General features: G+C 38.9%; 1 protein-coding gene across 13 annotated transcripts in view; it reads right to left on the bottom strand.

Annotated features, from left to right (window-relative positions):
- Window positions 1-3147: 3147 nt before the first annotated feature.
- RAF1 (Raf-1 proto-oncogene, serine/threonine kinase) overlaps window positions 3148-10637 on the bottom strand; it is a 98879-nt gene continuing 91389 nt past the window's right edge. For 6 of the 13 annotated variants that reach the window (XM_060765950.2, XM_060765952.2, XM_067463564.1 and 3 more), the window contains 4 exons: window positions 8706-8846; window positions 5934-5981; window positions 5348-5482; window positions 3148-4297 (listed from right to left, as the gene is read on the bottom strand). In XM_060765950.2, the coding sequence (XP_060621933.1) occupies window positions 4157-4297; window positions 5348-5482; window positions 5934-5981; window positions 8706-8846 (465 nt within the window). In that variant the 3' untranslated portion in view covers window positions 3148-4156. The remainder of the gene's footprint in view (window positions 4298-5347; window positions 5483-5933; window positions 5982-8705; window positions 8847-10637) is intronic. The other 7 variants (XM_067463568.1, XM_067463571.1, XM_067463572.1 and 4 more) reach the window with 3 other exon arrangements.

The following is a 10637-nucleotide window of genomic DNA, read 5'->3' as shown; positions in this document are numbered from 1 at the left end:
CGTTTTGCTGCAGTACTGGGAGCAGACCTGGTCCAATGCATGAGTTCACAGACTCCCCCCTCCCCCCATTCCTCTAGATTGTTTTACTCCATAGTATATATGTAGCAGCCAGTGCTCATCACTGGCATATAATTAAAGCCATTGATCTGATGCACATCAGGGCTATGGAACCAGTATCTCCTTGCCCAGGGATTTTCAGGATAGTACTCCACACTCTATTTTTAGTGCCAAAGAAATCCAAGGATTGGCATGCTATTCTAAATGTGAAGCAGGTCAATCAGTTTGTCAAAAAGTCAGTTTCCAATGGAAACTGCATGTGATCTTAAGGTGTACTGCGGAAGGGGTTTATCTGTATCTCTTTGGGAAGGATATTTACACATTCCAATACAAGCGAGCCATAGGAAATAACTTGCGTTTTCCTACCAAGACACACATTATCAACACTGAGCTTTCTCATTTGGTCTCTATGCTTTGCCTCCAATGTTCATTAAAAGTTGTGCTACTTGTGCATCTGAGTGACAGCACGGTTCATGTGTTTCCATACCTTGAGCCGCCTTGAGTCCCTTTCAGGGTTGAGGAAGGCGGGATATAAATATAGTAAATAAATAAATGAAGACCTGCATTTATTCAGGGGAAAGGATGAAGTTTGGGCCTCCATGAAATACTTGAAACAATTCCATGGGTTCGTGGTCAACAGGAAAAAAGTTTGACCTTATTTATTTATTTACTCTTATTTGTATCCCGTTTTTCTCTACCCCGAAGGGGACTCAAGGCAGCTTTACAAATGGCAACTATTCAATGCCTTTGAACAACAAACAGTTAAAATTCTCGCAAACAAACTAGTCAAATATGGGCGAGGCAATGCTACTATTAGGTGGATGTGCAATTGGTTAAGCGACCGAACCCAAAGGGTGCTCACCAATGGTTTCTCTTCATCCTGGAAAGAAGTGACAAGTGGGGTGCTGCAGAGTTTGGTCCTGGGCCTAGTACTGTTCAACATCTAATGACTTGGATGAAGGTTTAGAGGGCATGCTTATCAAGTTTGCAGATGACACCAAATTAGAAGGGATAGCAAATACTCCAGAGGACAGGATCAGAACTCAAAATAAATTTAATGGAATAGAGAGCTGTGCCAAAATTAACAAAATGAATGTCAACAAGGACAAATGTAAGATACTACACTTAGGCAAAAAAAAAATGAAATGCAAACATACAGATTTGGTGATGTCTGGGCTCAACAACAGTTCATGTGATAAAGATCTTGGAGTCTTATGGACAACAAGCTGAACATGAACCAATAGTGTGATGCAGCAACTGAAAAAGCCAATGGGATGCTGGGCTGCATCAAAAGGAGTACAATGTCTAGATCACGAGAAGTCATGGTGCACCTGGATTACTGTGTCCAATTGTGGGCATCATAGTTAAAAAGAGATATTGAGAAGCTGGAAGGTGTCCAGAGAATGGCAAAGGTATGGAGACAATGACCTATGGGGAGCGTCTTAAAGAGCTAGGACTTTTTAGCCTAAAGAAGAGAAGAAGACATGATAGCAATGTATAAATATGTGAAAGGATGTCATAAGGAAGAGGGAGAAAACTTGTTTTCTGCTGCCCTGGAAACTAGAACACGGACCAATGGGTTCAAATTACAAGAAAGGAGATTCTACCTGAACATTAGGAAGAACTTCAAGACTGTAAGACATGTTCAGCAGTGGAACTTTCTGCCTCGGAGCCCAGTGAAGGCCTTCCTTAGAGGCTTTTAAAAAGAGGCTGGATGGCCATCTTTTGGGAGTGCTTTGATTGTGCTTTTCCTACATGGCCGGGGGTTGGACTAGATGGCTCATGTGGTCCCTTCCAACTCTATTACTCGAGCATTCTATCATTCTAAGTTTTCAACACTTGGGGATCATCATAGATATTAGGGAGGGCACTGTTGAACCATGGGTTCAAGACAGACATGTTTGTCAGGATGAAAAACATCTCAGTAAAAGCTCTCATAAACCAAAAAGGATGGACTTGGTCTCGGTCCATAATGAGGAAGGCCACATTAGTTTTACCTGTAGGAAGTCTTACCTCAGTTCACCAAAGGCCAAATATCTACAGGGCCAATTTAACTTTAGGTGAAATGGCTGAGCAGAGAACAATCCAGGAGAATGGAGTCTCAATTCTGTTGTTTTTCACAAAGTGATTCAAAGATCTGGCATCTCTTGAATGGATCCAGTTGCTTCATCAGAGAAGAACAAGCTACAAGGTTTATGTCAAGGTTTTGAATAAGGGGAGCTCTGGCCTCCAATGCTCTGACTACAGTGGGCTCAGGGTATTATGCTATGCCTTCCCACTGATATCCCTACTTGAAAGGCATATATTAAAATCTCTTTGGGAGCAAAACATGGTGTGGAGAAAGTTATCTACTGTATTAAGAAAAAAAATACTATTTTCTGGTGCTTTCAGGATTTGTATTTCTCCTTTTTCCCCTAGAAAAGGCATCAGCAGAGAGGAATCAGTAGAGGACCAAATAAATAGAGAGGATAATATGAAACAGAATACAAGATAGGGCAATCCAAGTGATTCCAGATTCCCACACCAGTTAAACCATTACATTTGATATACCATTTATCTTCAAAACATAGCCTTAAAATACCGTTATGTAAACAAAACTTTTGGAAGTTAAGAATTCTATTTTTACTCTTTACAGAAGGTTTAGATACCAGCATTACAGAGTAAGAATTAGAAATATTGACTCTTTCTCACCCAATCATACAAAGTGTTTCACAGGTGCAATCTGAGGGACAATTCATTATGTCTAAAAATTAGACATGTTTGAAAAAAATCCTTCCTCTCAAAATGAATAAATGATTCACATGAAGAATCACTGCGAGGAAAAATTCAGTGAAATTCAATTGAGATTGCGGTCTTGTTATTCATTAGACCTCCACTGAGACCAAGACTGCCTGCAACCTATTATGTGCAGCAATACAGAGAAAATGGCTCTGTGAGCACACTATTTCCCAACACAATGTTACATAGGTAAGTGCTTCATTATTTCCTTCTTTTTCCTGTTACACTTGCATAATGGTTAAAATTGGGTTTTTAAACAAGGATATTATGGCAGACTCATGCATTCCAAATGTACACAATAGAATGGTAAGCTGGAATTTAATTTATTTTATTAAAATAAGATAATCGGAAGAACCTGGGTTTACAATAAATGCTTTCTCTTAAGAGCAATAAAAACAAAATTAAAACCCAAATCAGCATCAGGAAAACCTGTATATGCCAAATTTCTTTATAGTGCATCTCAGGAGGAAAAAAACAAACTTTTTTTTTCTCCTGAGGAAAAAAAAAGCAGCTAAAGGCTGCTTTTTGCAGAAATATATTGACAGTTATTTTCCTCTTTTTCTCACACAGGCGCCGGAAGAAACAAGTCCAAAGTACCCAACAAGCTTCTTATGTTACTCTTAAGATGATTGTAGCAGGATTGTGCTAGCTTCCTTTGCTGAGCAGTACTAGTCAGAATATAGTTCTCATTATAAAATGAGTGTTTTCTTCCTATGTGCAAAACTATCTGTGTTGGTTAAACTTAAAACACCAATGTTAAAAGTCATCTTGAGAAATGCTTAGTAGGAGAAAGTTTCCACAACTTGCATTACCCACTTCCCTTAAGTTCTCTTTACAGATGACCTCTAGCCTGGATGGCACAAATGTCTTAGGAGACCAGAGGAACAGCACCGTCTTGCATTTACTTCTCTCAAATGCGAAGCCATTATTGTTGCTATAGAAAAATAACAGTTCATTCAGCAGAAGGCAATAGAGTTGAAACCAGCCAAAGTAATAATCCTTTCTTTTTTGTTTCTTTCTTCTGGGATTATTTTTTGCATGTGGGGAAAAATAAGGCTCAAGTGCATCTATAAAAAATAGCAATAGAACTTCTTGCATACAGTCTGTTACCTCGTTCAGATTGATACACTGTAGAAAAAGGCAACATGGAGCTTTGTCCCTGTAGGATTCTTGTGGTAGAAATTCATAGCAGCTCATTCTTAAAACCGATATCTAGGTGAATCCCATGTTAGATTTATAATCCCGTTGCAGACCGGAGCATTCAAAGCTCAATTGCTGTAACTGTTCTTGGGGAGAGCAGTGGACAACACAGAAGGATCTCCTAAAAAATAGGCAGCTTGGTGGATGTCAATGTGCATGCATTGATGTCCTGTGTGTGGGTTGCACGGTGCAGAGAAGGTTCGGAAGCACTTCGGTTGATTTTGGGTAAAGAATGTTGCAGCAATTCTATGGAAGACAGTATCTGGTGGGATTGAGGAAGACAGGAGAGGAAGGGGAAAGTAATACCATTTTAATAATTCCAAATCCAGAACCACTTGCCATCTTAAATATAATCTATGTCAATACACAAGTATAATTAGCATGTTATGAAGCAACATCAAAGATTTTTGGCCTAAATCTGGGACAGGAAAAGATGGACAGCCATTCACTGATAGAAATTATTGCATCTTTGGACTGAGTGGTCAATGACCTCCTCTTCCCATTGCAGCCCTCTGTGTGCCCCCAAAAAACTTGATCCAGAAGTTAGGCACGCATTCAGGACCTCTTTTTAGGTCCATTGAAGCTGCAATGGGTAAAGGAAAAAAGTCTGTCACACTCATATTGTATCACTCATGTGTTGCTGGATTAAGATCATAGATCCTAAGGATCTTAAAATTTAAACAGGGACAAGGGGACGGGGAGGAATGGAATGTGTAAGTGTCACACACATAAATGTGAGCAAATAGAGCAGGAATGGGCAAACTTTGAGCGTCCAGGTTTTTTGACTTCAGCTCCCACAATTCATAACAGCCTGGCCTGTATTAGGAATTGTGGAAGTTAAAGTCCAAAACATCTGGAGGGCAAAAGTTTGCCCATGCCTGTGATAGAGACTTAGTTTTAGCCGGTGACAGATAATGCACCAGATGTGTTAGCAATTTCCTTCTACAGAAACATTTAAAGGCTGTACTAACATCACAGATCAAATATATCAAAATTATCACAAACACATTACATTATATTAAACCTCACCACATTATGAAAAGGCAAAGTGAAGGAAGAAAATGCTACCTTAGATCATTTATAATAAGTTTTAAAAAAAATAGTTTTAGATGTGGTCTTCTACTGTATGTTTGCTAATTGTGGCAATGAAAGAAATGCTTTATACTATACATTACAAAATACTGCCCTTCAAAGGCATCCTTTATTCTCATGTGTCTTGCATACTATTTCAAGAAACCAGACAAAGGTGAGGAAGTAGGAGTTTACAGCTGGGGTAGTATTTGTCTAAAGGCTTTAAAAATACTGAATTTACCTGTGGGAAAAGCGGCCTTTCTTCCCTAACTTTCTTCACACAATCTGCAACCAGTCTCTTCATAGCTTTGGGACAGTTCTTGTATAGTTTACTGAGGTCTGGTGATGCATACCCACGGCCAACCATGAAAATAATCTAGGAAACGGGGGGGGGGGGGGGGGAGAGAGAGCTTTAGTAAACTGAACAGCAATGCAATGGAAAACAATATCTGGAGGGAAGATAAGAGAGGAAGGAGGAAATCAAATACTATTTGAATATGCTAAAATGGCTTTGACATAAACCTATACACTATTCTCATTGAAATACATAGAACAGTTCCATGTTTGTTTGTTGTTGTATTTTTTCTGGGAAAGAACCATAGAAAAATTCCAGATTCAATCCCTGGTATTTCCAAATAGAGCACGTTCAGAAAGAGCTACCTTTCTCTAGGGTGAGAAAAATTATCTGATATTCTTGAGAGCTGCTATAGCATAAAAATTAGACCACTGACTTGGTAGAAGACAATTTCTTAAAGGCCATTTCTGTTACTGCCAAACAGCAAAGTAAGTTCCCAGATTCACCCTGGTTCAGGAAGGAAGATACGCACATGGAAGCAGCTTGGCAGATGGAAGTCTCCTGCAGACTGGGAATGGATCTGCATTGTGACAAATAGGCCATTTTTTATCTGGTTTAGTACAAATTAAATCATGTGCAATTGTATCCTGTCAACATAAACTGAAACTGAGCCTGTGCACCCAGGTGTTGCTTCCCAATAGTTTTTAGACCCAACCAGAATGTAACATTTAGGCAAGAAAGTAGATGCGAGTTATTGGACCTGTCTAAAGTTGGCCACTGCCAATTGAGACAGCTGGGTATTCTAAAACAGAAGGGAAAATATAGGAAACAATGTTTTCTATTTCTCAGATCATCCCCACAAATCAAAGAGAAAAACAAAACAAACAAAATGTTTGTCTAAACTGAACCAGTTCAGGAGTCAGTACATAATGTGATATAATCTGCTGAAGCCTCTTCCTCCTTTCAAAGAAAGCTGCCATTGATCTGGAGGCTGATCCCAACACTTAACAGTAAAAATGTATTAACTCCCTTTCTGGATAAGACTAAAATTTGGAGATCTGTAAGTTTTGATTTCTCTCCTTAGCCAAATCAAAAATAAGGGTTGCGGGCTTCATTTCTCCTAGCACTTTCACGGAGGCGAATGTTTCTCCTCAAAAGCAAAGCAAGTCACATTTCCTAACTTTCCCACAAAAAAAGCTGATAGGAAACATTTCAGGTGCAGTTGATTCACAGCAGAGGGACTCAAGAGCTCCATCACCAAGCAAGCCTTGAGAAAGCTCACCACCATTAAGGAGTGTTATTACAAAGAAACAGCCAAGAAGCTCCCACCACCATTTCTACTCCTATCAGGAGAAAGTGGAAAGCAAGATAGTTTGGCTGTCACTCTATCCTGTGCTTTCACTAACTTGTGAGATGAGAAAGGCACAGAACATGATGCCGTTACAAAGATAATCTATGCCCACAACCACATCAAGTTGGTGTGTAGCACGCTTATCAGAGGGAATTGCCATATTTGTCAGACAAGTATAACTGCTGCTGGCGCTAAGAGCCCTAGCTAATAGATTAGTTAAAATCTCTGCGTTTTACTTTAGCATGTCCTCATAATTTATGTGAATTTCATTTAAGCATGGCCCATTCATTTGATGTAACAAGGGCTTGTCCAGCATAAACTGCTCCTTGTCTCTGCTTAGATGAATTTTAAGACAGAATGATGACAGGAAAGGACTGAATTCATAAGCATTCTGGGAAGATATAGCTAGAAAGCTGTGGACCACCAAAAGGTAGCTCAAGATTTCAAAACCTAAAGCGCATCAGTATTTAAAGTTGTTCATCAAGGGTCTTTAAATCTGGAGAGAAATGAGAAGTGGCTAAGTCCACATTGTCCTATTATAATATTTTTGTGGAGTTATTTTATAAATATTTAAAATGACAACAACAACGATAATAACACCTGAACACAGAACCATGGTCTAATACTACTGATGATGTTCATTAATTAATGAAAAGGCAATTACGGCATTTCCCATACAAATCTGACAGTATCAGGTTTAATGTCTGAAACTTGTATTCTGAGTTCAGATTGTGATGACACCAGAGAATGATTTTTCCCCATAAATATGTTATGAAAAGCATCAACATTTTCACAGTTCACTTTGATAATTCTGGAAAAACTGCTTCTGAGGAAAGAAATTTGGAAGGGATTGTTCCTCAAATTGCAAATTTATAGCACCATCCATGGACATTTCTATGAGCTTGTCTTCCTCTTGTGCTGTGACCTCTGCCCCAGTTCATACACATTAATTGAAAATGGATCTCTAATCTAGTTTCTGCTTCTGCCAGATACAGAAAACTATGGAAACGACACTGCAAATCTTTCAAATCTTGTGCTATAAGTGCTATGTCATATTGAAGCACCTCTTTATTTGTGGAACCAAGAAAATTTGTGAAGTCTGGAAACCTCATAGTTTTTGTTCAATGTGCAATGATACCACAGTTCCACCTTTTTCAATAATTTTAATAATCCACAACTGTCATTCTGAAGTCCACCTCAATGTTCACTCACACTAATTCCAACTCTCTCTTCCTGCCAACATTATACATGAATTTCTTCAAGAACATTCTTGACAGTCACAGAAGACGTTTCAAGAATGTGGTGGCACAATGTGGACAACACTAAAGATTAGTGCATCTACGAAGACAACTTCTGACTGTATATATGGTATTAAGAAATGTCAGGCGTTTTCTTTCAGTCATTCAGCATCAGTTACTTCTATGTTCTCACTGGGTTCCAAAGGATGCAAGTGCTGAGCCCCTCCCCTTTTTTGGTATCAAAAAGGTATTTTCATAACTTTGTGATCGTTTCATCCCTTGTAATGAAGCTCTATATAAGTGATGTCTATCACTGGCAAAGATTTTTGCATTTTAAAACTTGAAACATTTCTTCAATTCTTTGTGGATCAACCACAGAACTACTGTCCTAGAAAATGCAAGCATTAACTATCTGGCTTGGGGGCCAAAATCTGGATTATGCTTAACTACATGGGGTTGAACTGCTATTTTAAAGCAGCCTGTTGCTAACAGATACTGCATCTACAAATATTTATTTATCATGTGCAAAAGCTTTAACTCAAGATGCATTGTCCATCAAGCACACACAATCTACTTCTAAGGTTTGTCATCTTCATCACAGGTAGAAAGAACTGGAATTCCATAGTTCTTATCTCAACTACACGGTTGAGGAAATTGTGAAATAATGACAATAAGTTTTATTTTTAAAAATACAATGTATTAACAACAGACATACATTTCTCACCTGGTCTCTATTGTTAATATGGGAATAGGGTAGCTCTCCTGTCATCAATTCATATAACACTATTCCATATGAGTAGACATCTGACTGGAAACTGAATGGATTGCTGTCCTGCATTCGGATAACTTCTGGTGCCTTAATAATAAAAAACAACAACAAAGAACAAATTGTGCATTCCATCTAGACCACAGAAATATATAACAGGGCTTCACAATGTGATCTGAAAAGAATGCGGTAACCAGCTCAGGCAAAGGGCGAGGAAAGATTGTTCTGTGGGACACATCCTCTCAAGATTTTTTTGAAATCTTCTCCAGAAGAAAATACAGACAAATGTGCCAGTTCTTCCTTTCTCCATCTTGAATTAACCAAAAGCATTGAATTGTCACTCGAAGAAGGTCAGTTACTTCCCAGCACTCCACCCCACCCCAAACTATATGAATACAATAGAAATCCAAACCAGAAGTGATCTTTATTGTGGTTGATTGAGTGTGTTGTAGATTTTGGGGGCAAAAATTGTCCTTATGTGCTTACAGCAGGTTCAACCCTTGAATCAAAAGGAAGTGACTCCCTACTGAATGGAAGAAGGGTCTCCATAAGTCAGTGGGCTTTCAAACCACAGGCCCACCAAAAAGGCAACTACAGATTAGGTAAAGGTGAACCAAAGAACATATGAACACCAGTGTAATGTGTATTTTAAAAAGTATACAGAACTAACAAATTGGGATGGGTATTAACTAAATGAGGTTAAGGTAACAAAAAGAAAGTCCCTTGTGATGCTGCTACTGTCATGATTACTGAAAGGAACTGTGAAACAGCCACACCTCCTTGTGCTTATGATAAGGGTGGGGAAGCCATCAAAATTCCAGCCCAACTCTAGAAAGTTCTTAAATCATGCATGGGCTGTTTCAGAATCCATGTGTAAGTAAACACCGAAGACGGCAGACGTTTGACTATGTTATTTCAGCTAATCAGTTAGATAAAATTTTCTGCATTTCAATGTGACAAGAATCTGTGGTTAGCTCAGAAGCAGAACCCTTTCCCCTGCCTCTTCTGACTGGAGTCAGAGATGCAGACCTAGAAGGCCATTCCTGTAGTTTGATTGCATTTGAGGGTCATTTTGCAGCTCACATCTATCCCAAGCCCAACTAGGACTTTTTCCTCAGGAATTGGCTAGTACTAACCCCCAAACTAAGGCCTGTGGGCCAGATGTGGCCCTCCAAGGTAATTTACCTGCCCTCTGTCCTAAATTTTAGATTTAGAGTTGCCCTAAGTCTGAAACAACTTAGAATCATAGAATAATAGAATTGGAAGAGACCCACATGGACTTGAAAGGACTTAACAACAACATTCCTAATTAACTTGGCTATCTCATCAGCCAAAAGCAGACCCACACGTCCCATTGAAATACTTGTAAATTTATGTTGGTTAAAATGTTCTTCATTTTAAACACTTCATGTTTTTTGCACTACAAATAAGATACGTGCAGTGCGCTTGGGAATTAATTTTTTTCCAAACTATAGTCCAGCTCCACAACAGTGTGAAGGACCATGAACTGGCCCTCTATTTAAAAAGTTTGAGGATCCCTGGGCTAGTAAGTGTCAGTCACTCCCTCCTTTAAAAACGTTTTCTAGATCGTTAAAAGGTTGGGGAAGGGGGGAGAAGTTTTTCAATTGCAGCAAAGTAACTAGCAGTGCCTCTGAAAAGGCTGAAAATTAGCATTGGCCATTTAAGGGCAAGAACACTCCTGCTCTCCAAAATTCGGGGAATTGTTACAGAACAGGATTCAAGCAGCACAAAGCCTGCATATTCCTCAGTTTTGCTTTATTAAATGTCCTGGTTCTTGGTGATTAAATGTGATAAAAAACAAGAAAACTATTTTAAACCAAGCTGCTTGTTAAAAATACTAACATCATCAATGTCAGATCA

This window comes from Anolis sagrei, chromosome 2 (assembly GCF_037176765.1).
Source record: "Anolis sagrei isolate rAnoSag1 chromosome 2, rAnoSag1.mat, whole genome shotgun sequence".
Lineage (NCBI taxonomy): Eukaryota > Metazoa > Chordata > Lepidosauria > Squamata > Dactyloidae > Anolis > Anolis sagrei.
Note: the sequence above shows the minus strand (reverse complement) of the source record. Positions and strands in the feature narration are given on the sequence as shown.